A 27,904-nucleotide genomic window follows, 5' to 3' on the forward strand; every position below is an offset into this window, starting at 1 on the left:
TCTAAATTGGCAAAGTAACTTGTAATTACAATTGTCAAATAATTGCAGTGGAGTAAAAAGTACAATATTTGCCTCTGGGATGTAGTGGAGTAAAGTATTACGTTTTGAAAAATAAAAAAGTACTTGGTTACTTTTCACCACGGCTGAGAATAAATAAATAAGTAAATAAGGATAAAGGATAAAGAATACAGGTCTGAGCGTGTGTTCAAGGACGTGATTCAGATTTGAGTCAGGCAGTCAGCTTAACTGAATTACAGATTTATTTTTAAATAACACCTCAGTGTTTCTGGACCATTCTTATTTCCTGTGGTTCCTCACAATTTTGAAGGGAGAAAATACCTCACTCTTCAGTGTCTGTCTGTCTGTCTGTCTGTCTGTCTGTCTAATATAAGACCTTTATTCATCCCGCAGGGGAAATTCAGGCGCCAAAGACAGTACAGCAGTTAAAAACAGGTGACAGGACCAGGACAAACAAAAGTACAGTAGATACAGCATGATTGAGAGACATCATATTCAAGGCAACAAGAAATGTTTATCATCCCAAAAAAAAAATATATAATTTACAATACTATATACCCTCGGCAGTGCTAGCATAGTGCAGGACAGGTAACCGTACAGAGCATAAACGCCACAGAGAACACACAGAAGCATACCATACTGGACTAGTTGTCGAGCAATTAGTCCTGAGCGGGATGAGGGACCAACATAATCCTCGTTATACATCTTCATAGCTAACGGCACAAAGCCTGTTCAGGTTGCTTGTGTCCCCAGCATGCAATCGCAAAGAAGAGAGAGCTAGCCTTTACAGACTGATAGAACATCTGCAGCATTCCGTTACACACACCAGAGGACCTCAGCCTCCACAGAAAGAACAATCTACTCCGACCCTTGCTGAAGAGCAGTGGTTTTCACCCAGTGGTCCGGGGACCACCAGTGGTCCTTGAGGGAGTACCACCTTGAAAAAATGTGCTTATCTTTGAATATTTATATTTTTTTAAAGCGAAAATTAACTGATATCTTTGCTTCTGGCGGTCCCTGGCACAAAACATTTTCAAATGGGGGTCCGCGGCCAAATGTATATCAATTTAGGGGTCCTTGGCATGAAAAAGGTTGAAAACCACTGCTGTAGAGGGCATCAGAGTTGTCAATCGAGTCTAATTGTTTATTCAAGTGCACTCCCAGGAACTTGTAGCTATCCACAAACTCCACCTCCTCCCCGTGAATGACACTGCGATAATCCACAACCATGTCCTTGGTCTCGCTGGCGTTGAGCCGGAGGCACTTGACTTCACCCCACAAAGTCCCTCACCACGCTGTCGTGCTCACTTGTGTTGTCACTGGTGATGCAGCTGACGACAACTGTGTCATCCGAGAACTTCTGGAGGTGACAGGTCTTTGAGTTGCAACGGAAGTCAGAGGTGTAGACGGTGAACAGGAAGGGAGACGGCACAGTGCCTTGGAGAGCACCCGTGTTGCTCACTGTCTCTGTCTGTCTGTCTGTCTGTCTGTGTGTCTGTCTGTGTCTTCATCAGATCACAACAAATGACCATGAACCTTCATGATCTGTAGCTCAGAATATGACGTGGAAGAATTTTGTGGTTAAGGTTGGGGATGAGCCACGTGGCTCAACTATGTACACCTATAGTTATATTGCTCTTTATGCTAAAATGCATTGTGTAAAATCCTCAGTTGTAACTTTAACCTGAGAGTGTACAAATACAGGTCAATTTGGTTACATTTGTAGACACTCATAGTAACAAATGGATGATAGATTAACACTGAGGATTTTACTGTGTAGCACAACAGATAGTTATATCACACCCTGCTTTTGTTGGCAAAGCTGAACTTTAAGTGCTCTCTCTCTCTCTCTCTCTCTGTCCTCCAGAATGATGTGATATCCAAGCTGTGCACGTGTGCCATCTCTTTGGCTGTGTACCTAGTTCTGTGCACGGTGATCCCAGTTGAGCGCTCCATAGAAGATGGCTTCATTTCATCCACGCCCTTCCATCTGCAGGTCATCTACCTCTATGTGGCCATGCTGGCACTGAGGCCCAAGTACTACTTTGTCTGGACGTTAGGTGAGTCTGAGACGGTGTGAATGGCAGCATCTACCGCCCATACTGAGGAGGGTTCCAGTCTGTAAACCAGTGTTCTCAAAGATTTTTTAATGACAAGGACACCCAAATGTATTTCTGAAAGGATTTTGTGCCTGGGATCCGAGAAGAGTTTCAAAAATATTCCGAAATGTTGTTGAAAATAGCAGATCTATATTGCAATGCTGTTTTTGATTAGCATAAGTATAAAATGATTTAAAGTGGTTAAACTATGCTAATTTTGCTGGGGGCCCCTGGAACCCCCTCAATGACCCCTGGGGGTCCCCGGACCCCACTTTGAGAACCACTGCTGTGAACAAAAACACAGCTGTTCTGAACTTGCTGAACTGTTATAAACTTCCTCTTTGTAACCATTGCCCTGGGAAATGACCTAAACGATCAAAGAACCATCTGTTAGCTGGCCTTCAAAGAATGTCGTTATGTCCTTTTTATTTTAGTATTACTGTTTTTGTTTTAAATTAGCTACACACATGTCCTAGCATTAATAGGTTGTTGAAATTGTCTATAGATGCCTACAAAGAGCAGAAAAGAACATGAGTAAACTAAAGTTGCAAATGGGTTTCACACTTGCACACTACATTGCGCTGTACATTTGTCGTCACAAACACTTTTGTTTTTGATAGCCTGTCATGGTGTCTGTGTTGTCTTTTGTACATTTGCTTCCACACTGTAAAGTGTGGGAAAAAAATTATTAGTAATTTAGAGCTAGGTAGTGATTAAAATCAGGTTAAAACAGATTGTAATCATTGGGGGTACTCAAATACAAATTGTAAAGGTCCACAATTTTCATTCAATAAGTCAAAGATCTGTGCGTGCACACTCAGAGGTGTCTGATTTTTTGTTGTCTCCATCTACTTTAATTACTAACATTACAGTGTCTTACATTCATAATTTAAAAGATTGGCACCGTACAAATATAATAATTGGGTAGCTGGTATTCGTCAATATGCTCGAATCTGCACTGATTTCAGAGCGCTCTGCTCTGGTGTTGCGGTCATAGAGCTGTCTAATATCAGTTAATTTACGACCTTCATTTTCGTCTTTTGAAATGCATTCTAATGCACGTTAATTCATCCTGTGTGTAAACATGATTATAACTTTGTTTTGTTACACATAGATGCATGTTGAATACCCAGTCCAGGGTAACCAACACAACCATCGCATTTTACAATGACTTCATCCTACCGTCATTGTTGTCACACAATGTTCAGACGTTCACAAAACCAGGCTTTTCAGTTGAGAGTAGTCCATGCGCTCTCAAGAGTGTATTTCCAAATCCAAAAAAAAGTGTATAATGGCACCTGGACATGACAGCCTGCCGCACAGGTTTGTTTGGACCAATCCAAATCACAGAGAGCGGAGCAGTCGTGCCTTCAAAGTGACGCCTACGTTTGAAGATTTTGAAATGGGGCTTCATTTCAATTTACATTTTTCAAGATTTATTTTTGGCACGTTATGCTTTATTTCAGACAGTTCAGTGTGGAGAGACAGGAAACCAAGGGTAGAGACAAGAGGAGCATATGGTCACTGTCAGGTGGCAACCTTAGTATGTCCAAAACGGTCACTTTTCAGGAAATGGTAGTAGTTATTATTTATAATACTTTTCAATGGTTCAAACTGGATAAACCCCAGAAGACAGACTTAGACAGACTTTCAAAATGTATCGAAAATAGCTCAAATAGCAGATCTGCGATGTGACACGCTGTGAGCTTGTAGATGGGCTATTTTCACTACATTTGTGTGACAAAGTAGGGCATTAATTTAGGGGGGAAAAAAACATACAAATTTAAAACGTGGAGATGCAAGGTTTCTGCCCGACAGCGACGATATGGTCTGTGCACTAACTGGCACCCCTTGATAAGTGGCTAAGCATTTAGCGCCGTTTCTAGAAATTGATACCTTCTGTAATACTTGGACGAATAGAGGGAATGTTGCCATTACCACGTTGCCCTTTGATTTGGGTTTTTGGTTAGTTTTAATTTGCAGATGCATCGACATAGGTTGATACCCATGCATGACCATGTCTGAAAATGAGATGATGAAGTTTAGAGGTTAGTCTGGATTATGTTTGATGTGAATTTGATAAAGAAGTTGATTCACTTTGGCTCATTGATCATTTTTCTACAGCATTTTGACATTTCCACGTTAGCGTTTCATAGTCCATTGATAAATGTTTTGTATTTCTTTTTTGGACTAAATCTGACAGTTGTTGCAGTGCTTATTCTGAGGTGAAAAGGGAAGACCTTTTCCTTTCATGGTTAAATTGTGTTACACCTCCCTCTAGTGTATACATGATGAACAACATGCCTCCATATCAGTGGAGAAGGTTTTGCAGTTTTGTATGTGTTTGTTATGTGTTCTCAACCCATTAACTCTTTAACTGCCAGAGTATATACACAATCTACCCCCTTCCCTGCTAGAGAAAATACATTGCAAAAATAGGTAAAATGTGAATTTTGTCTCCGTTTATTTTTTAACATTGAAGTGAATGGAGCAGAAAATCTTCGCATCGCGTTATCTCCTGCTTCCTTTGTGATAAACGAAAAATTTCAATACCAAAAAATAAATAAAATAAAAAGAATTCTCGTTTTTCTCGTCGATGGCAGGCTGAGCCATGCAGAGAAAAACGAGAAATCTCGTCAATGGCAGTTAAAGAGTTAAGAACTGAGGCCGATTCTACTAATGTCTTCTAAATCCTAACAGTTTTCTGAAAAACGTGTGTATCTATATCAGTGGTTCTCAAACTTTTTCATGTCAAGGACCCCCAAAATGATATGTATTTGGCCGCGGACCCCCATCTCAAAATATGTTGTTCCAGGGACCCCCCAGAAGCAAGGATTTGAGTTAAAAATGTTCGCTTTATAAGAATATAAATATATTAATTTGCACACATTTTCTTGATTTAAAAAAAATAGCAGATCTACAAGCTCATAGCGCGGCACTCGGTGCCGCGCTATGAGCTTGTATATCTGCTATTTTTGAATAGCCAAAGCGTAAAATTCTTCTTTTTTTTTTTGCTCAAATCAAAGAATTACACAGATGCGTTCCAGGTCTTAAAGGGTTAAATAAAAATTTTCTCCAACCATGTCAACCATATTACCACCAGATATCCCCACTATCACTCAGCTTGTGTATGCATCACCTAAAAGATTTTTGTACCACTCTAAAACATTCCTTTCCTTTATTTCTGCAGCTGATGCCATCAACAATGCGGCAGGATTTGGCTTCAATGGCTACAATAAAGACGGCTCCCCCCGATGGGACTTGGTATCAAATCTCAGAATTCTGGACATTGAGGTCAGGATCATTTTATGAGTCCACAGTCATATTCAGATCAAAGTGTTATAGAATACATGCTAATATTATTTATTTTGGGTTTCAATTACAGTTTGCCACCAGTTTCAAGATGTTCCTGGACAACTGGAATATCCAGACAGCTCTTTGGCTAAAAAGGTAACTGTCGGGGTGATCTATATACTACAGAACCCTGCCTGCATAACCAAGATACTTGTATGAAATTGCACACCTTATTTTAGGCTGTCATCCTGGATTTAGTATTTTTTATTATTGCAGTCAGTTCACTCAAACATGTTTTTTATTGCATGGGGGAAGTTTATGTTCGTTCCACCTACACAGACAAATCCAAATGTTGATTTATCCATTTGCAACAGGGGGGCATTTGTAACACACAGAAGATTTCACTCGGTATGAACGGTGCCGAACCAAAAACTAGGGCTTGTTGTGGTGGTGTTCATACCGCTGAGGCGATGTGGCATAGCAAGCGTACGCTAATAATACTGCACGTGATCAAATATTAATCTAATCAACATTTATAGTGTGCTGCCAGACATACACTGCCCTCCACTAAATAAAACATGTCCACACGCTCAGAGTTAACTAAGGATTTTAACATGTAAACTGTGTAATCTGATCCTGGATTTGTACCACGTCTCGTTCTCTCTCTTTCTCTCTCTCTCTCTCTCTCTCTCTCTCCAGGGTATGCTATGAGCGCTGTCCCATCAACCCTACCGCAGCCACCTTCATTCTGTCAGCCATGTGGCATGGGGTGTACCCTGGTTATTACCTGACCTTCCTCACTGGAATTGCCATGACTATGGCTGCACGTGCAGTGAGTACACACACAAGACACACACGTCACACACAAGACCAGTTGTCCAGCTGTGCTGTGGGATTTTGTGACAACCACACATTATTATTGCAATATAAACAATACAAAATGTTATGAATTTCTTTTTACTTTGTGCACACTCATTTCCCAATAAAGAGGCAAATTCGACACCTTAAGAAAACATTGAAAACGTTTTATTTAGTGAATAAAAATAAACATGATAAGAATCATAACACGTGTTATTGAGGCTATTTTGCATCAATATGAATACAGGTGTGCCTTGAGCTTTTGACTTGCTCTGTGGTGTGCCTTTTTGGCACAAAAGGTTTGAAATTCACCGTACTAGGCTATATGTCTAGCGCTATGGTACTCACATGGCAGCCTGAAGCATAATTGTTTGAAATCACAGAGCGACACCGTTGTACAACAAAGTTTAAATTAGGCCGACCTATTTGTTTAAATGAAGCAAACTTTGATGGTGTATAGAATGACCTGTTACTGTCTGGGAGATAGTGAATAGTAAATTGTACAAGTGTAGTTTATTTTATTTTCGTGGGGATCTTTTGAACAACTCACGAATGAAAAGGATAATTTTAGACCTAAATAACGAACATGCAGATTCTTGGGAGAACAAAGAAAGAGCCAAATCTCTATATCAAGGTTACATGATAACAGCTGATCTCAGTATGATCTCAGTATGTATCCATCTATTAAGCTCTGTTAGCCTAAACCTCTATGTCTGACTTGGTGAAAGGAACAGACTAGACTAGAGGATAGATGGACAGTATAGTCCTGCACAATGGCATGGTGATAGAAAGCCTGATATTAAGGACACGCGCTGAATTGGAAAGGTTGATGAATCAAACAGCGGCACAATACATTTTTGCAGAGGTGTGTGTGTGTATGGGGGGGGGGGGGGGGTAGTGGTGGGGGTGTCATTATCTACAGGAGGACGCAGTGGCCGCTGAACCAGTCCCAGTTAAACCATTAAACTTTGGCCGCTGCCCTTACAGTTCCTGTCTGTGATGGATCTCTGTGTAGTTTTTTTAAGAGCAAGAGAGAGAGAAAGGGAAAGTGAGAGGCTATGCAATAAGAGATGGGAAAAACGCCAATCTGCTTTTGAGACTCGTGCTGTCGAGGTCTCTGCTTTTAATGCTCAGAGCTTGGAAGTAATGCTTGTTGTCATGAAGGGAATTGAGAATCGGGTCACTTTACTGGATTCATATTGAGTTTGTTATACTGTATAGCCATAATAATGTGCAATTTAAAGTTTGCATCCATGTAAACAATCCTGCTACTTTAAAATAGAGAAACTTGTGCGCTTGGGTGGCACAGTGTTAAAGTACCTGTGGAGTTAGTTAGGGGTGTTGAACAGGACGAGTAGGATGGAGGGAGGCAGTGGGGTGGGGGCTACTCACTGGCAGGTGAGCCAGTAGGGTACATTAGCAGTGGCAACACAAATGTGTGGGGAGGATTATATGGCATGAGATACATTGGGAGAAGAACAGCCAAAAAAAGGAATAAAGAAAAAAAGGAGAAAGGAGAAAAATATCAGTGCCCACTTGTGAGAGTTATACGTACTGATTGATCAGAGCGATAGAGAGCTTGTATATTAAGAATTCATAAGTAATAGGAAACAATAGAGTATGTGTATTACATTGCAATAAAGCTTTTTTTCCCTTGTTTTCTTGTTTTTTCCCCCATTTCTTTTCCAGTTAAGACACAACATCAGACCACACTTCCAGGACTCAGAGTCACACAAGCGCATATACCATGTGATCACATGGGCGGGGACTCAGGTTGCCATCAGTTACACAGTGGTGCCATTTGTCCTTCTGGGTGTGGGACCCTCACTGAAGTTCTACAGGTAAAATGTTCATGTGTTGTAGGGCAACGGTTAATCCACAATTTGTTAATCCACAAATCTCCAAAATAGTGAAAATAGCAGATCTAAAATAGAGATGCGAGACATTGTGGCCTTCTATTTTCACTGTCTTTGCACAATACCATTGTGCAACGAAGTATAAAATAATGCTTGCGGTCGTAGAGTTAAACAGAGTTTCCAAAAAACGCTAATAAACAGCTTGAATTTGGGCGAAGTGAAAAACTGTCTTCCTCACGGTCTGAATAATGCTAATGGTCAATGCTGTGTGCAAATTGAGATCAATTGTGCAAGCCAGTGAGGAGACAAATGCGGAACAGAGTGTGAGTGACTTCCCTTAATTATATGTAGGATAAGTGGTTAATCGATTCATTGATACAGTTTTAGAAAATATATTTCTTGATTAATAAATAATAATTACATTACAGTCATTTAGCAGACGCTTTTATCCAAAGCGACTTACAATAAGTGTATTCAACATAGGTAGGGAACGAAAACTACTAATCACCAGAAGTCTTTAGTGCATTTTCTGCAAAAACAAGCAACCAAGAGTATACCTAGCGCTAAGGTAAAAGTGCAATATATCAGCTACCTATTTCCTTAAACAGATGAGACAAAATAGCTAAGTCAAATGAGCATGAGCTAAAACAATTAAGTGTATCGACTAAACAAGATCCAATAAACAATACAACAATAGAAAACAAGCGTTCGTACAACTAGTTAACAACAAGTAGGTCAGGCAGAGAGGAAGGGTAGTGTTTCCTGAAGAGGTGGGTTTTCAACCTGCGGCGAAATATGGGCAGTGACTCTGCTGTCCTAACATCAGTGGGAAGTTCATTCCACCACTGTGGGGCCAGAACAGAAAAGAGTCGTAATAATAATAATACTCACACTTATATAGTGCTTTTCATAGTACCCAAAGTCACTTTACAAAACAAAACAATGATTATTTGTACAATAAAGTAGTTGATACTGTAGAATAATCGCTCCGAAGATAATCAATAGTTGCAGCCCTACTGTGTTGTAACGCCACCCCCTCGCTGTACCTTTTAACTGGCACTACTGAGACCTTCTGAGTAGCTCAACAAAATGCAATGGAGAATATTATAACTTCATATCTCTGTCGAGTCAGATTAGCCATGAGGTGCCGTCGTGGTCCTGGAGTGTTGGCTCGGGATACGCTGGTGGCGCTAGGACCCTTTCCTGTCACTCACATTTTACCCAGTGCTTTATAAATAATCATTTTAATGTCAAACGCACAAATAAAACTACCGCTCTCACACAGGGCTGGAATATAGCGCCATGCTGGCACGGTGGCACCCCTGGTTAGCCTCTAAACTGTTAACAAGACAGTTTAATGAGCAGAGGATGAGGAGGATTCACGAGAAGGAAATAAAAGAGGGGTTTAACAGAGCCGGGGGTAAGGCAGTGAAATGAAGGCCCATGACGGGTGGGTGTCATACTGCACGTAGAAGGCCTGCTATTAAATCAGCCATTGGTCACTGCAGAAACGATATAAAACACACTTATAAAACAGACTCATTAAGGAAAGAGGGTAGTGAGAGAAGGAAGAGATAGTCTTCACAGAGGTACAGTGGAGGGTTTATATCTTATCAACAGCCTCACGTAACATTAAGCTAATTGTTTTTGTCCTGTAATGCTGTCCTGTCCTGAAATATTGTAATACTGTAAGTGGTCAATGGCTCCACAGAACTCATACTGTGAGAGACTTGACTATGGGTTTTGAATTTGTATTATGTGGTGATTTAAGGGGATATACAGTACACACCCAGTACACAGAATCACGTTGTCACATTAATTCCATTTATCTATAAATTACAGTAATCTCTGTCTGTCTGTCTGTCCGTCAACATGTATAATTCTCCTATTCCATGTGAATGACAAATAGTTCCATTCAACTAGCTACAAAAATCATGTACTTTACTGGTATCATGTTAACCCTTCGGACTGCACCATGCATATTCCCCATGCACGTTTTATGAATACACAGCGAGTGAAACGCCAGCTACTGTGTATCTCTTCAAATGTAGACAATTGCACATCTCTCCTTTGCATCCAGGTCGTGGTACTACTGCATACATTTGCTATGTCTGCTACTGGTGCTGGCTCTACCCGTCAGAACGAGACACCAGCGGGCCAATCAGCAACAAGACGGCCAACAGAAGGACGGCCTACAGGTCAACAGCCTACAGGCAGAGCACATCGTCAGTAACCACTCGGCAACGGACAACAACTGCAACCAGAAAGAGAAAGCCACATGAGACTCTGTCCTTCAGCAGCAGCAGCAGCGAGCAGCGGGAAACACTGACCTGAAACTCTGTATGAACACTGAGAGCCGGAGTGGGGCATGTGTGTTTATTAAAATAACAAATCAATACAAAAAAACACTGAACAGACTGAGAATCCTAATGACAGGCAGACAGAAAACACACACAAACTGTCAAAACTTCCCATAGCGAGGATGACAGCAGTCATGCTTCTGACACGGATAACAGAAAGGGAGGGAGGGAGGGAGCGTGTGTGAGTGATAGAGTGAGTGAGAGAGATAAGAGATAATGGTTACATTTCACGAGCGGAAATGCAGAAAATGTCAAACTTGACTTTGAAGTTGCCTTAAACCCTCTATGTACTCGCCAGGGGAAGGTGGTATGAATTTGGACCTCAGCACTGCAAGAGCCCAAGCGCAGTGACGCCACTATGATGTTGGGGTGTTCTGTGTAGAAGGTAGAAGTATGTGGAGGGTTTTTTGCCTGGGTACAAAAACCTCTGTTAGGAAAAGAGGTAGAAAGAGAAAAATGTTTGTCTGAAAGAACAATAACCTTTATTCTTCAGCTGCCAATTTCAAACAGGCCTTAGGATCCTCAAAACGTTTGATCTCCATCTATCCGTCCTTTATTTTTTTAAATGACTTTATTTGGGAGAATTCATATTGTTAGTGTTTTATAAATAAAACTGAGTGGAAACATCCACTCCTCAAACGCTTTTCTTTGATCGGTTGACTCTACCTGTCACAATGGAACCAACAGTGTCCGAATTTCCATTTCTCGTGCTCTTCAACTGACACAGAAGATTTTAGCATTGTGTCTGCTGCTTTTTTGTCTACTCACTGCATCAGCTGATTTGTATTACTGAATTTTCTTTTAAAGCCTTTTTTTATTTGCAGGGTTTCATTTGTGTTCTTGTTTGTGTTGTTCAGGCTGTAGGTTTCCTGTCTTCAAATATCTTGCATCTGTAAAGCCTGAATTATACTTGATTGCGTGTGGGTATCACGCACTGGAAATGCTACAAGCTCACAACGTGCGTTGCTTTGACGCGTTGAACTTGTTGATCTGCTATTTCCAGTGTGCGACACACACGCAACTACGTAAAACTTAGGCTTAATACCTCTGAAATATCCCAAGCCATTTGATAAATACAGTACTTTGAAATACAATACAGCATTACAGAATAACTGTTCAGAAAACCTACAAAACATGCTTGTTTTATCTTAAATTGGTTTGAATTTGATTCATGTTGATTATGTCGCTAAATGCTTCATCATTATATGCCACACAAAGTATTGTGACCACACATTTCACAAGTCAATTGGACATAAAATGAAGTTTACACATGAATGCACAATGTATAACAACACTTGGCCAGGCTATAGTGATTTAACTCGTAGCATTTGTCTTTGGGAAAATCTGCAATGGTAATTTATTTGGTAATTAAGTTATGTGACATACTGTAATTCTGTACAACATTTGACAAGATATCTCATAAGCCCAGTTGCCGTGCCAACGGGTCTGATTTTATATCATGTGCACTTAATTTAGAGTAAGTGATATTATTGACTGGTTTGGGGTAAAAGACACTGGTTCCTTGTGTTCTTTTAGTCTGTGACTCACCTTTAAGCCTTTCAAATCCTCCTGCTTTTTCTCTGTTAACACAATAGCCTAATTCATACTCCGTAGTACAACGGTGTTGCTTGTTGGCAAGCGACCCTGCCATGTGAGGGAGTATACTTTAAGCTTATTTTAGAACAAGCAGCAGATAAAACCACAACGGCAATCCCTGTGATTACCACATCTTACCACATATTTGGGGTAGAACCAAGTAAAATAATTAAGTACTGTATGCGTGAGTGGTGCAGAGGAGGGCAACCTACAGTAAAAAGCATCTCATCATTGCTTCAACAGTTGACTACAGAGTTTTACTTATCTATGTGAGCTGGAAATAATCGAGGGTTTCAAGCACACAATATCTAAACATGTAGGTTGGGGCATTTGTGTAATGTAAAGAGAAAAACAAACTGAGTAGAGGTGAGTTCTCAAGTATGAACCTTGTTTTCATTTGTTTTTACAACGTTTCTAACATGTGCATATTCCTGCCATAATTGTGTGTATTCATGTGATTTGTAGATGTTAACGTGGTCTAAAGTACACTATATTTGTAGCCTGGGTCTTACTTAAGCCCAGTCTATACTTTGTCGCTCTGCGAAAGTTATGGATTTTCAACTGAAAAACGTTTTGTTTTGTTTTTTTCAGTTGAAAATCAGTTTTTTTGCTCATGTGACAAAGTATAAATTAGGCTTCAGGTGAATATGGCCCAAATAAGGAAAAGGGATGTCATTTTACCAACGCAGCAACTATTGCACTGCATGGCCACCCAAACCAGCAGAATAATGCAAACTGCTCCATACGTCCAAAGTGCCAAATCATGAATGGCGCATTATCTTTTGTGTGTGTGTAAGAGTTCAAGCACATATGTGCGTGTGTGTATGTATGTGTGTGTGTGTGTGTGTGTGTGTGTGTGTGTGTGCGCACATGTGTGTAACATGGTTATTTTTGTGTCAGAGGGAACCTTATGGAATGATTTGTATAACAGTAGATTTGAGAAAAAAAAGAACCTGATTTATGTGGTCAAATAAAGAGAAATTATTTTTAAACACTAATAAAAATATTTAAAAGCAGATGTGTCTGCATGTTGTTCCTCTGTCCATTGATGGGAATACTGCTGGAAATCTCCCAAAATACCTGAAAATGGTGCAAAAAGTTGCCTAACTAGATAATCACACACACACACACACACACACACACACACACACACACACACACACACACACACACACACACACACACACACACACACACACACACACACACACACACACACACACACACACACACACACACACACACACACACACACACACACACACACACACACACACACACACACACACACACACACACGTGTGAAATGCCCTGACCCCATCCCTTAAAAATGTGGATCACTGGCTTCCTTTAAAACAGGCCTGAAAATCCACCTTTCAAGAGGGCAAAGGGGAGGTAAATATCACTTCTCCCTTAGAAAGGTGTACCCCCCCCCTTTTTTTCTACTCTAATCTTTGTGATGATATTGCATTTGCGTTATTTTTTATGCTATGTTGATGAATTGAATATATAGGACCTCAAATGGAAACAAGTCCACAGGACGTTATCCTTTTAGACCAAGTGTATGACTGTACTCGTGCTGTTTTGCATTTCTGTCTAATAAAATATTCAAGGATAACACAAAAAAATAAAATAATTTCCATTGTGGTCCTATGTATTCAATTCATCAACATAGCATTACAAATAACACCAAAAATAGAATATCAACAAATATGGAAAAAATAATATATATATTTTTAAAGCTAACATTTTTATGTCAATACTATTGTACTTTTACTCAAGTACATTTTTAATTCCTGACTTTTACTTGTAACAGTATTTCTACATTGCAGTATTGATAGTGGCTGGAACAACGTGTGTGTGTGTGTGTGTGTGTGTGTGTGTGTGTGTGTGTGTGTGTGTGTGTGTGTGTGTGTGTGTGTGTGTTAATGAATTATGTGAGATCACAAAGGGGAGGTAAATATCACTTCTCCCTTAGAAAGGTGTACCCCCCCCCCTTTTTTTTCTACTCTAATCTTTGTGATGATATTGCATTTGCGTAATTTTTTATGCTATGTTGATGAATTGAATATATAGGACCTCAAATGGAAACAAGTCCACAGGACTTTTTTGTGTTATCCTTTTAGACCAAGTGTATGACTGTACTCGTGCTGTTTTGCATTTCTGTCTAATAAAATATTCAAGGATAACACAAAAAAAAAAAAAAAATCCAGGGGACTTGTTTCCATTGTGGTCCTATGTATTCAATTCATCAACATAGCATTACAAATAACACCAAAATAGAATATCAACAATTATGAAGAAGAAAAAAAAAAATATATATATATATATATATATATATATATATATATATATATATATATATATATATATATTATTTTAAAGCTAACAAGCTGGAACAACGGGGGACTGGGCAGGGTGCAAAGTGTGTGTGTGTGTGTGTGTGTGTGTGTGTGTGTGTGTGTGTGTGTGTGTGTGTTAATGAATTATGTGAGATCATCACACACTGTAGATTAGTACTCCTGATCGACAGATGACTGTAACCATGGGTAGGGGGGGGGGTAAGTTGGGTAGGTGGAGCCACATTAGGCTGTAGTGTATACTAACTAGTGTACTCTGGTCTGGTAGAGACTGAGAGCGTAGCAGCAGCTGGAGAGGAACAGGTTATACAGTAAACAACACAGAAGTTACTAATGTAACTTCAAAAGTCACTCCAGGTCTTGAAAGTCTCCGTCCCCCCCCCCTGCACTGGGATTGAAGTGGTCCAGTCTGGACAGTTGGAGGACTCCAGGTAACATCAGTGCACTTTGAAAAGGTACTTTAACATGACTCACCTAACGACACACTGGAGCTAGCGTTAGCATGTAGCTGCCTGTCTGCATAGCTGGCTCGTTTCACTGCTCGTTCGCTTCCTAGTCACTGTTGCCATGTCTGCTTATTATAAGCGACTTTGGGCTTGTTTTTCCTGTAAAGTTGAGTGTTAATATCTGTGGTTGTTGCGGTTTTCTGGGGCTTGTATCTAGCGTGTGCAGTAGTTGCTTATTTGGGGCTTGTTTCCTAATGCTGTTTAAACCAGTAATACTACGTCGTTCTTAAACATTTTCATGGCAAGGACCCCTAAATTAATATGTATTTGTCCACAGATTTCCCCCATACACGATTTTTGTGTTGTTAGAATGTTTTAAAAGTATTCCAAGGTGGGGGGTGGGGGGGGGGGGGGTAGCTCACAACGCGTCGCGAGCTTGTATCGGCAATTTTCAAATAGCCGCGTAGCCTACAGTCGCTTCTTTTGGGCTTGTTTTCTTAGACCCGGTTGCTTATTTCTCTCACAAAATATGGCATCACTGATTGAGTAGTGTACAGAGCTATAACATGACGACATGATGGAACCCTCTGAACCCTATGCTGGCTACAGTGTAATATCGCAAATTTGCATGATTAACATTAAGGCAACTGGTCGGGAAGGAAACAAGTGAAAGATAGCATAGTTTTCGTTGTTAAATCATACATATACTTTTGAAATAGCCATATGTGGTTGTGTGTGTGTGTGTGTGTGTGTGTGTGTGAACGACCCAGATGTTATTGTTTTGCACGTCGACGTCTCCGAAAGAGAAATGTATTGTAACATAAAGTGAGCTGTTGTGTAATACACGATACGACAGTTGGTTTCTTTATACAGTTAGTTGTGGATAAGTTTGTGGTTTAACTTTCTGTAGAAGAGGAGCACACTTGTTGTGACTGACACACACACACACACACACACACACACACACACACACACACACACACACACACACACACACACACACACACACACACGTCACACACACACTCACACTTTGCAGTTTGCACCCAGCCCAGTCCCCTGTTGTTTCAGCCACTGGCTTTTTTGATTGATTGAATACTTTATTTAGAAAAGACATGGTGGAAGTACAATTCACAATACAAGGTCCTCTAAACTGGATCGCTCATAAAAGCACAAAGGCTTATTTAAAATGAGATCCCGCTCAGTGGCAGTATAAGTGTATACGGATATTTAAGTATAAGTATCAATACTGCAATGTAGAAATACTGTTACAAGTGAAAGTCCGGAATTAAAAATGTACTCGAGTAAAAGTACAAAAGTATTGGTATCAAAATGTACTTAAAGTACCATTGCAGAATGTCCCAGACTTTTGAAAATAACAGATCTTCAAGCTCAATTGTAAGCTTATCTGCTATTTTCAAATGGCCGAAATGTAGTGAATGAAGTGGTTAATGTATGTTTTGTAATAATAATCTAAATCTACAAAGTAACTAGTAACCAACGTTTTCATATAATTGTAGTGGAGTAAAAGTATAATAAATAAGTAAAAAATACCTCAAAATTGTACTTAAGTGCATGTACTTAGTTACTTTACAGTTTACACCACTGCCAGTGCAGTCCCCTGTTCCAGCTGCTGGCTCAGTGGGAAATAAGATGTTATTGTTGTGAGCAACACGTCCCATGGCACTGACTGAGTCCTCAGCACATTCAGATGCACATGACAAGCTATAAAGAGCTGACTGGGTACATTTAGAGGTCATATCACATGTTGCCTACTAGATTCAAAATACCCACATGTGGATCTAGATAAGGGGACAACTGAGTAGGGGTTGATTTATATCTCTGGAAAGATATCCCACACCTTGTGTTTTTTTTTGTTTTTCCCAGAGAGAACCATACAGTATTGTTTTGACAATGGAAAACAAATCTGATAGGGTACTGATTGAATATATCAAGCTACGGTTAAATAAGGTTAGGCCTAGGCCTGTCCCAATTATTACATAGTCGTGTAATCGCAATTATTTGAGATAATCGCATTTAGTTTTTGTTTTTTACAACTTTATTTTACAGTTTTTATGTTACATACATGTACAAAGGTATAGCATATTATACAAAAAGATCACAAAGATAATCGTTTTATTTTGTTGCATATGTCATAATCGTTTTTCACACATTTTCAAATATTGAAAAAAGCAGAAATAGCAGATCTACAAGCTTACGACGCGTTGTGAGATTGTAGATCTGCTATTTTTACATGTATACAATTATCAAATATGTCAATAATTTCTTTGTATATTTCAGTTATTTGTCATATATGACCTGTACAATTTTTGATTACGAAACCTAAAAGACTTCATATGTTCCCATGCCAAACACACAATTCAATCGTTAATCGCAATTATTCGAGTGGCAATTAATCGTCAACTTAAATTTGTAACCGTGACAGGCCTAATTCCTTTGAAATTATTTGTATTTATTATTATTTAGCCCAGCCTCTCCTCTTGTTGCCTCTATTCATTGATGTCTCTGCCAGAAGACGATGTCCTGCCAGAGAATGTAATGAATGGTAATAATCTAGCCTGAGTGTGTTTCTATTGTGTTGGAGAGGAATGGGCGTAGCCTGGCCCCCTCATCTAATATTCAGCCTCTAGTCTGGGGGGGATGCTGCTGAGCCTGAGCCAAGCAAGCAGTGCTGCTTGTTGATATTCAGTGTTACAAGGAGCAAGGGATAGAAAGTGGTCTGCCATTCAGTGTTACACATTCAATTTCAGCCTGGCACCAAGGTAAGACATTTGTTTTTAACCTACTTAATTCTTTATGGTATTTTTCCACACTAATTGTGATCGTCAGGCTACTGTTTTTAAGTGTTTTCATTCAGTCTTTCATCCTTTTTGTTGTGTGGTTGCAACTGCAAGAGGCATGCTTTTTTTGAGAGTTTGTACCTGATCAACCCTCTCTGCCAAGAGAAACCTCAAAGTGTAATTGATGTTGACTGGTGCTTGTGTCTGGTGTCATTGTCCATCCATTGTGCTGGGGGTGGAACTGAGGAGGGTGTGTCAACACAACAGGCAGGCCCTACACACTGTAAACAAAGGGTTTACATCACTTGTGCACTTCAGTGACGGACACTGGACAACATCATGTAGCCTATTGATAGGCGTTGTACTGACAGGATTGTGAATTTGATTTGAACACAAATGTTTTGACTCGGATCAGTGAAGGTCAACCATTTATCTCCCTATTAGGCCTGTTTGGATTTCAGTTACAAAAATGGCTTACTTGTTGTTGTATATATTTAGTTATTTTTGCCAGACCCAAGGGGTCGGCCTACATGAGGCTTTGTCCCCTTTCGTCCATACATGGGCATAAAAGTATGTCCATCTTGTCCCTTTTTTGACCATATATGGACACACGTCGGATTTTATTATGGGTCTGGCAGAACCAGGTCTCCTGGTCTTTTTAGTATTACTATTGTTACTTATATTGCCATTTATTGCTTATCTGGTTTTTTTTTGGCTACAATGTTGAGGAGCTGAAAGCAAACTCTTGTGTGCCTGTTGACTATATGGGATGGGACAAAAATAATATTGAATGTTAAATCTTCAGTCTTGACTCATGTGATGAAGGATCCCTGTCTATTTAGCTAGGTGGGTCACTTTGACCTTATGTGTATTGTGTCACTTAATTCATGATTGTGTCCAGCCTGTGTGTGCAGCTAATTACAGTACAGAGCCAGGTGTGTTTAATCAGTTTGGGGCTCTAGGCAAGCAGCTCAGTATGTTTGCAGCCTTTGAGGAGTGAAGAGCTACTTTTATGCCTGACATTATTATTACCTGTTTTTGATCGCGTTTGGACTATATCCACGAAGAGACATTATTGTTTTATTTGCAATATGGGACTGTGTTGAACAGTACCTTTTCTGTAACCTACTCTGTAACTGAGGTTATAATAAATACCCTCAAAGATGAGAAGAAGCCTCTCTGCATTATTACCCATGCACCACGGTGGTCACTACTTCCCAACCAGCTACATTAGTTATCCTACATTACAAATGGTCCCTCGAGCCGGATGGAGTAACTGCTGTGGAGAGAGCGAAGATGCTTCCATCCGATAAAAATGGAGTTATGCAGCCGGCCGACGCCCGCCCCAAACGCCAGGTTCGTGCGCCTGCTCGGCTCGCTGATTATGAGGTCTCTCTGCCTGCCTTTGAGAGATCCATTTCCAACAGACTCCCCTCAGCTGCGGCTACCTCAACCCCGTACCCCCCTCAGCACCCCCAATATGTGCAGGTGCCCTACTATAGCATGGAGAGGACATCCTTCGATCAGTGGAGTCCATCGGCTGGTGCTCGCCCGAAGCTTCCCAGAGAGTCAGTGTACTCGGGAACCCAGCACCACAGTACCCCAGACCCACTGTCGTCCCGTGCAGTGCCAGAGGCTTTACCTGCAATAATGGAGGCACTGAAACAGATGAGAGAAGATAACCAGAGGCTGCAACTCACCGTAAGTGACATTCAAAGGCAGCTTAATACCAGCAGAGGGCAAGGTCTATCCTATCCCCCCACGCCATACAGCTCACTCGTTTATCCTCCTGCACCTCCCACCACGCCATACCCTAACAGAGCATTATGGGCAACCCCACCAGCTGGCGTTAAGGCGCATTGCAGACCTAATGGAGGCGCCTAGCATCCGTAGCCATGACACAGCTGCTTTTAAAAGTTTTGCCCTCAGAGTGAGAGCCTTGGTGGGCATGCTCGACCAGCTTGGACCGAAAGGCCGTATTGAGCTACAGTGTGGATCTCACGTCACTAGACTGATGTCCAAGCTGCCACAAAGTATGCGATCTGAGTTCATGAGGTACATTTACCCCCACCATGTCGGTGCTACGCTGCTGCACTTAGCAGACTGGCTGGAGTTCGAGCTGAAGATACAGGGGTATGGATATGAGTCTCAACACAGAGAGGACTCAAGGTCTGGTAGGCCCACCACCGTCCTCTATGGTGCCGAACAGACAGTAAGCAGCCCTGCTGTCACAGACCCCCCATCCACCAGTGCCAATCCACCAGGAAAAGTCTTGTTGCCGTGCCCATACTGTGGGGACGCCCAGCACTACCTGAACCAGTGTACTGATTTCACCCAGCTTACCACTGAGCAGCAGAGAGCGTGGATCAAGAGTAACAGACGGTGCTGGCGTTGTTGTCGCTCCCACCAGGCTGCACAGTGCAGATTAAAGGCCAGGTGCAAGAAATGTGACGGCAGACATCTGGATGTTCTCCATGACCTCAACATTAGGCCTGTCACAGTGGACACCTCCTGCCTAGTTAACACTGCTAACAAGGTGCTGTACTTAGATAGGCAGCCTGGCCGCAGTCAGGTACTACTGAAGGTGGTTAAGGTCATGCTGCGCAATGGAGAACAGACTATGGAGACGTATGCGATTCTAGATGATGGATCAGAGCGCACCATGCTCCTACCAGCGGCTGCTAAGGTGCTGAGACTTGAAGGAGAGCCAGAGGCCCTTGCAGTGAGGACCGTGCGCCAAGATCTCAGAGTTCTGCATGGCTTGTCTGTCTCCTTTTCCATTTCTCCTGCCAGTCAACCACAGAATACATTCAAGATCCAGAGAGCCTTCACTGCTGATCAGCTGGGGTTGGCGGAGCGTTCACAACCCGTAGAGACACTCCAGCGTAAATACAAGCACCTGAGAGGCCTCCCCCTGCAAACGTTGGACCGAGCCCGTCCCCTGGTCCTCATAGGTTCAGACTACCCTCATCTAATCACCCCAACAGCTCCGGTCCGTCTGGGACCTCCAGGAGGACCAGCTGCGGTGAAGACCAGGCTGGGCTGGACTATCCAGGGGCCTACCAGTGTTGGCCCAGATCTGCAAAAGGCCGCATTCTGCGGTTCCATCACCACTGCCCCTCTTTCACGCGACGGGGCGGCAGGTGATCAGTATACCCCATCTGCACAAGATTATCGAGAGGCCGAGAGAGACCGGCCGAGACAAACCCAGACCGACTGCCTCACAAGTGACCTTGCAGACCTGGTAACCCTAAATATGCTCTTGATGGGGCGGCCCGACCCATCGCTGCCGTTTCTGGGATGGCACCCGAGACCTCCAGTCCTTCTCATGGTCAGCAAATTTGACTGTGTAAATTTGGGGGCGGCTGTGATGAAGGATCCCTGTCTATTTAGCTAGGTGGGTCACTTTGACCTTATGTGTATTGTGTCACTTAATTCATGATTGTGTCCAGCCTGTGTGTGCAGCTAATTACAGTACAGAGCCAGGTGTGTTTAATCAGTTTGGGGCTCTAGGCAAGCAGCTCAGTATGTTTGCAGCCTTTGAGGAGTGAAGAGCTACTTTTATGCCTGACATTATTATTACCTGTTTTTGATCGCGTTTGGACTATATCCACGAAGAGACATTATTGTTTTATTTGCAATATGGGACTGTGTTGAACAGTACCTTTTCTGTAACCTACTCTGTAACTGAGGTTATAATAAATACCCTCAAAGATGAGAAGAAGCCTCTCTGCATTATTACCCATGCACCACGGTGGTCACTACTTCCCAACCAGCTACATTAGTTATCCTACATTACAACTCAATTCAATTTCAATTCAATTTTATTAAAGTGTCAAATCACAACAAGTTGTCTCAAGACACTTTACATGTAGAGCAGAGACCCGACAGTCCCACCCTGAGCAAGCAATTTTGCGACAGTGGCAACGAAAAACTACTCCTTAACTGGAAGAAACGTCAGGCAGACCCTATGCTCTGCCTCGACCGTGTCGGGGGGGAAAGAAGAGAGAGAGAGAGGGAGAGGGAGAGGGAGAGAGAGAGATACAAGTTGTAGCAATAACAATAGTAGCAAATATAATAGTGTAAGATAGTATATGATAATGACTCAACTCATGGCTAACAAAATAATCTTCATTGAAGGACTTGTGCTATGTTGTTCCATTAGATATGCTTTATAAATCAGTCCTTAGTATTAAATCCAACACCTAGTTTAAGAGATAATGCATATCCTGGCTACAACCCTTGATTATTAGATGGGCGTGCCATGGCAGGAAACTGGTCTATCATGATGGATGAGTTCAACATGATGAATCATTAATGGGTTTTTTATTGATTTTCGGACTCCTTAGCAACAGGAAAGACCACCACGTGAGATGAGAGCGCTTTCTTTTGTCCCTTTTGGGTTTTGAGTTGTGGTGGCGTAATGCATGTTATTGTGGGAATCAAATCTGTTAAGTGGATCTCTGGGCCAACTTGTGTTCAGAACATATGCCTGTTCCATGGCAGGCTGGGGAATCGTAGGCACTAGGCAGGGAAAGTGAAAAGGGTTAGGGCAGCCTCCTTAACTCTGACAACACCCTGAAGCCTAAGCAGCGACTAAGCCAGAGCAGGCCTACTGCTTACAATAGAGATCTATTCAATCTGCACATAAAAAAGTGGTAACAATACTTATAATACATTATAATGCACTTGTTGTAAATGTTTATAATTATGCATAACAACTTATAACAAGATTTATGTATGAAGTATTATAAGTGCTGGTCATAATGCATTATAAGCTCAGCGACCGCAGAACAGCTCATTATATCTACCATAACTTAGTCCGTTATAAAGTGTCTTTGTTATAAGTTGTTATGCATGATTATAAACATTTATAACGAGTGTTAGGAAGCTGTATAAGTGGATTATATAATGCATTATAATATCAATGCGATTATAATGCATTATAGACCCGACCTTTACGTAAAGTGTTGCCTGGTAGTTATAGTGTGCTGTTCCGCTGAGCTTATAATGCATTATGAACAGCACTTATAATACTTCATAAACCAATGTTATACGTTGCTGCATAATGCATAATTATAAACATTTATACAGAGTGTTATGAAGCCTTACAAGTGCATTATAATACGTTATAAATGCGATTATAATGCATTTACAGACCCGATCTTTACGTAAAGTGTTACCAAAAGAAGTATGACAGCATGCTTGCTTGTTGTTTCCATGGTCGGGGTTTAGCCTAATGCCTCAGCAGTGCTGTGCAGGATCTAGTTTATATCTCCCTATTAGGCCCGTTTGGCTTTCAGTTGCAAAGTTTCTCTTGTTAAAATGGCTACCGTTCCTCGCATCAAAGCACTGAGCCATTAAAAAAAAGACAGACGCTCTGCTCCAGTCTTTGCCTAATAGACTACATGAGATCTACCGAGCTCCAATTTTGAAAGTCCGAAGAGATTGGCAGAAGAAAGTAGGCTATGTCTGGAGATAATTGGAGCGCACAGCAGAGCACACCAATTAGCTAACTCGTCTTTTCAAAGGGGGTCGAAGTTTGAGGCTTATTGTTTTGTGCTTCGGAGGTATGTAACCGGGACTGCTCTGTATCTTAAGCAGAACATTGTGACTGCTTAGGTTTCATTATAGTGAGTGAGTGGAAAAGTTTCACTTCTCATTTTCATGCATGAGCAGGCAGAGACAGCGTGGGACACACACACAGTATGATATGGCCTTTTAGCCCTGAATATCCCCATTGCCAAGGCCAGTTAGTTACAAACAAAAATATTATTCACTATGGAATGTAGAACATTCTTCTTCTGACTCTCAAATGCAAACGAGTGCACACACAACCTCTTATTACTCATCATAGTTTACATTCTCTACAAAGGATGTATTCATTTTGAAGGGAGTGTACGTGTAAAATGGTGCATGAATCATTTTAACCGTGTATATTGTATATGGATGCCCTTCGCTTTACCTCTTTTTTGTGTGTCTGAATGTAATCATTGCTATAAGAGTGTTTGTTCAGTAACAGGTCTCCCCATTTGTCTAGCTCTTTAGACAGAAAATAATTATTCAAGTTTCATCCAATCACAGAACTCCACAGTCCACAAAGAGTTATTATCAGCTTAATTTAATTGTGCTACTGTTCCAATTTTGTCTGCACCTTTTTTTTGTTCAATCACTTCCAATTTCTTCTTTATCCTGTATCCTGCATGAGTTCTTTCTCTAGGTATCCCAACCTGAAAGTAGATTTTCTGTTTACTAAAGAGCTGGAGAGATTGGGGGAGACCCCTGTTACTGAAAAAACACTCTATATACTCTATAGCAGTGATTAATAATGGAATATAGAGCTATTTAACGCATATTTTAACAAAAATAAATAAATAACTTACTTTTAAATGACCACCACCAAATCTCTTCAGGGTCTCTTTTAAATGTTACTTGTGAGAACCTCACTTTTGTGAAGTGCTTGTCTTCACAAATCTATAGGCTTATCTTTTCTCCTGTCTCCCCCCTCACCCCCCCCCCCCCTACCTGACCCCACCCCCACAGACTGGTGTGCAGCTGCTTTATTTAGCGGTCAGCCATGGATACCAGCACCTCCCTCAAGATGACCACTCTGGCCACCCAGAATCTGTTCAGCTTCGTGGAGGAGGAGAACCTGAGCGCCGTGAAAGCCCACCTGGACATGTACAAAGAGGTGGACAGCAGGAGCGACGTAAGTAGTCAGCCAAAAACAGCTGCATCGCTACACCAACACCACTATAGCTGACTTGAGTCCGATTTACACCTCGGTTTTTGCATGATCGTCATAATCGTTTCCATGTTGGAAAAAAAAAGTTCGTACATTTTCAAACGTTTTCCAGAAATAGCAGATCTACAAGCTTACAACACGTCACCTTGTGACGTGTTTTAAGCTTGTAGATCAGTTATTTCCTATCGCTATTTTTCCATTTTCTTGAAAGTATATTATTAAATGTGTCAGTAATGTCTTTGTATATTTAAGTCATTTGTCATCAATCGTGACACTTCGACGCTGAAGCATAACGCTTAGTTTCTACTTAGTTGCGTGCCGGTGTCGTTGCGCCGGAAATGTCAGCTCTACAAGCTCACAATGCGTTGACGCACCCTGACACAACGTTGTGAGCTTGTAGATCTGCTATTTTGGGATATAGAGCAGCGAGGCATTACTTGCTCTCTAGGTAATCAGGGAAGTGGGGTTTTGAATGGGTTTACGGTTGTAGTTTTAAGAAGTCATAAATAGTCATAATGATTTATAACAATAATCGTAACACAAAGCATTTCATGATGACTTATAGGTGTGTTATAATACTTCATAATTGTTGGAAACTCACTGGCATTTTATTTTCAAGGATCTTTTAGTAAAGTAATTACATGTAGGCAGAAACCTTATGTGTTGTTTTTGCATAAATTGAATACCTTTTTCTTTACTTTACTTAAAGCCCCCAATGACTACTTACAGTATAGTGACTATCATACTATAGTATACTATAAAGCATCATAACAGTGATTTTACTGCATTATATAATTATTATAATGTATTACAACTATGAGAATTATAATCAAACTATGATCCTGGCCAAAAGAAAAATTCTGTGAGTGGCCAGTAATTAAGTATTGTGATACTTTATAAATCATTATAAAAGGCTTTATAATGAGTTCTGATAAGTTCTATAACTGTAATTATACAGTGTTATAAGCTGATTACATTGCTTTGATACTTGACCTTATAAGTCATTATAAAATGCTTTATAATGATTATTGTTATAAAGCATGATTTATTGATGATTTATCTTATAACTATAAATATAGTGTTTCATAAGCAGATTATAATGCATTTTAAGTATGTTTATAAAGCATTATAGACATGGGTTAACATTAGCAAGTGTTACCGATTTTTGTGTGCGGTATATCTGGGTTAAAACGTTTTTTTTTGTTGTTGTGTGTGAGCGAAACAAAAGTGCATGGGAAAATCCTTACTTCTCTTACTGCAGTGCAGCCCATTAGACCACAGTCAAGAATTCAGAGAGGTGAAGTGTAGGATTAATTTGGCTGCGTGCGTGCGTGCGTGCGTGCGTGTGTGTGATTTGTGTACATTTAACAATGTTCCATGCGTTATGCTGCTGTGTCACGAGTTAAAGGTTTTGCAAAGTGGATGATACTACAACAGATGGATGTTCAAATGTGTTGTTGGAATGAGATGTTTGTTTAACATGTCAAGTGAGATTATATTGAAGTGACCTACCCACCCTATTATTGATATTTGACATTGTACCTTCTTTTTTTGGGGGGGCTTTTTACCTTTATTGATAGTGTAAGTGGAGACAAACAGGAAACAGGGGGAAAGGGAGAAGGGGAGTGACATGCTGCAAAGTTTGTCGGGAACGGGACTTCGAGCCTGCGATGCGCTGTCAGGCTACATTAGAGCCTATATGTGGTATGCGCCTGGACCGCTAGCCCAGCGGGCGCCCCGACATTGCACCCTCTTGTTATCTTACTTAGTTTTGCCTGTTTCTTGCTGCAAACTCCTGGGAAGAAATTCACCCTCTCTTTTTTTGCTCACGGGAACTTGTTGATGTGACAATAAAGTTGAATCTGAAACTGTTTGTCTGTTTCACTCTTTCAGAATGGACAGACTCCTCTCATGGTAGCGGCGGAGCAGGGCCACCTGGAGATCGTCCAGGAGCTCATTAGGAGGGGTGCCAACGTGAACCTGGATGATGTGGTAAATAGGCCTGTCACAATTATTACATAATCGTATAACCGCAATTATTTTGTTATAGTTGTTTCCATGTTGAAAAATGTTTTCAAATACATAAAAAAAGCGGGAATAGCAGATCTACAAGCTTGTAGATCAGCTATTTCTGCAATTCTTTTAAAGTATAAAATTATTAAATCAGTCATTTCTTTGTGTATTTAAGATATTTGTCATATCTGCCCTTTGGACTTTTTTTTTATTATGAAGCCTAAAAGGCCACACAGAAATGTAATTCTATTCATATGTTCCAATTTTCAATGCCAAAAACACAATTAAATCGTTAATCACAATTATTCGTATGACTTAATTAATGGTCACCTTAAATGTTGTAATGGTGACAGCTCTAGTGGTAAAGACATACAGTACACACACACTGACACTTGTAGCCTCTCTGACCACAACACACCTGCACACACAAGCCCACTGTAGGACACTGTGTGTGTGTGTGCGCAGCAAAACACTCCAGGTACAGGAGGTCTGCAGGTAGAAAACAACGCGGTCACGTCAACCACAGTCATTCGCTCGACACAGAAGACATGGGCTGACCTAGTGGCCTCAATGCTCCGTCGTGCTGAACTCACCACAGTGTGGCTTTACTACATGGCCATTATGAGCCATCATGAGCCATAACAACGACCAATTAAAACCTCCAACAACCACCCCACCCGTATACGCTAAAATTGTGCGTTCGCACATGCACGCTCACGCTCACACGCCACACCTCTCATTACATCCTCACACACCAGTAACCTGCTATTACGCAGCACTCAGACTCACTGTGTTGCACTTGTGTTGTCCGCGACGGAGACAGAAGACGAAACCCTAGCACACACGGTCGCTCCTTCTCTTCATCTCTCTTATCTCTCTCTCGTCTCACACCTCTTGTCTGTGCCTCCACCGGCCATCCTGCTCCCATGAGCACCTGGTATGACCAGTTGGTAGGTACCGTTCCTTCTGCTAGGGACCGTCCAGCGCAGGGCTGGAGTAGGAGATCCGATGGGGACTTTCCCATGGTAATCCTTTGTCTCTTGTGTGCAGGACTGTTGGACGGCGCTGATCTCGGCAGCCAAGGAGGGACACATCGAGGTGGTGAAGGAACTGCTGGACAACAATGCCAACCTGGAACATAGAGACATGGTGAGAGGAGGAATGGAGGGGGGTTCCGAAAGTGAGAAGAGAGAGTGTAAATGTAAAAGTCACGCAATTAGCGGCAAAGAGAGTGAGAAAGCTGTAACTGGGGACAATGGAGACATGGGACCCAATTGTTAGGGTTACATTTTGTATGTGTTGTAGTATGTTTATGTTGATTCTCTTACTGTATGTTCTGTGTCTCTGCCATTTCCCTGGGCATTGAGGGAGAAAATGAAAAAGAGAGAGGGCATTTAGGTGGGAAAATGCGGTGCGAGGTGGAACAAGAGTCAGCTAAGAAATGGATGATAAAAGCGT

The 27,904-nt window shown here is 41.2% G+C and overlaps 2 protein-coding genes across 5 annotated transcripts in view; both read left to right on the forward strand.

Moving 5' to 3' along the window:
- The window catches only part of mboat2a (membrane bound O-acyltransferase domain containing 2a), an 82,582-nt gene extending 69,485 nt beyond the window's left edge, over positions 1 to 13,097 (forward strand). The window contains exons 8-13 of the mRNA XM_080413724.1: positions 1,886 to 2,078; positions 5,308 to 5,411; positions 5,503 to 5,567; positions 6,111 to 6,243; positions 7,959 to 8,110; positions 10,206 to 13,097. Coding sequence (XP_080269850.1) covers positions 1,886 to 2,078; positions 5,308 to 5,411; positions 5,503 to 5,567; positions 6,111 to 6,243; positions 7,959 to 8,110; positions 10,206 to 10,407 — 849 coding nt within the window. The 3' untranslated portion in view covers positions 10,408 to 13,097. The remainder of the gene's footprint in view (positions 1 to 1,885; positions 2,079 to 5,307; positions 5,412 to 5,502; positions 5,568 to 6,110; positions 6,244 to 7,958; positions 8,111 to 10,205) is intronic.
- Positions 13,098 to 14,721: 1,624 nt separating this feature from the next.
- Positions 14,722 to 27,904, forward strand: part of kidins220a (kinase D-interacting substrate 220a) — an 86,977-nt gene continuing 73,794 nt past the window's right edge. For 2 of the 4 annotated variants that reach the window (XM_080413720.1, XM_080413722.1), the window contains exons 1-4: positions 14,722 to 14,896; positions 24,232 to 24,397; positions 26,327 to 26,425; positions 27,497 to 27,595. In XM_080413720.1, coding sequence (XP_080269846.1) covers positions 24,266 to 24,397; positions 26,327 to 26,425; positions 27,497 to 27,595 — 330 coding nt within the window. In that variant the 5' untranslated portion in view covers positions 14,722 to 14,896; positions 24,232 to 24,265. Of the gene's footprint in view, positions 14,897 to 24,231; positions 24,398 to 26,326; positions 26,426 to 27,269; positions 27,397 to 27,496; positions 27,596 to 27,904 lie in introns of those variants that run through there. The other 2 variants (XM_080413721.1, XM_080413723.1) reach the window with 2 other exon arrangements.

Source organism: Gymnoscopelus braueri (genome assembly GCF_963280865.1).
Source record: "Gymnoscopelus braueri genome assembly, chromosome: 19".
Classification (NCBI taxonomy): Eukaryota; Metazoa; Chordata; class Actinopteri; order Myctophiformes; family Myctophidae; genus Gymnoscopelus; species Gymnoscopelus braueri.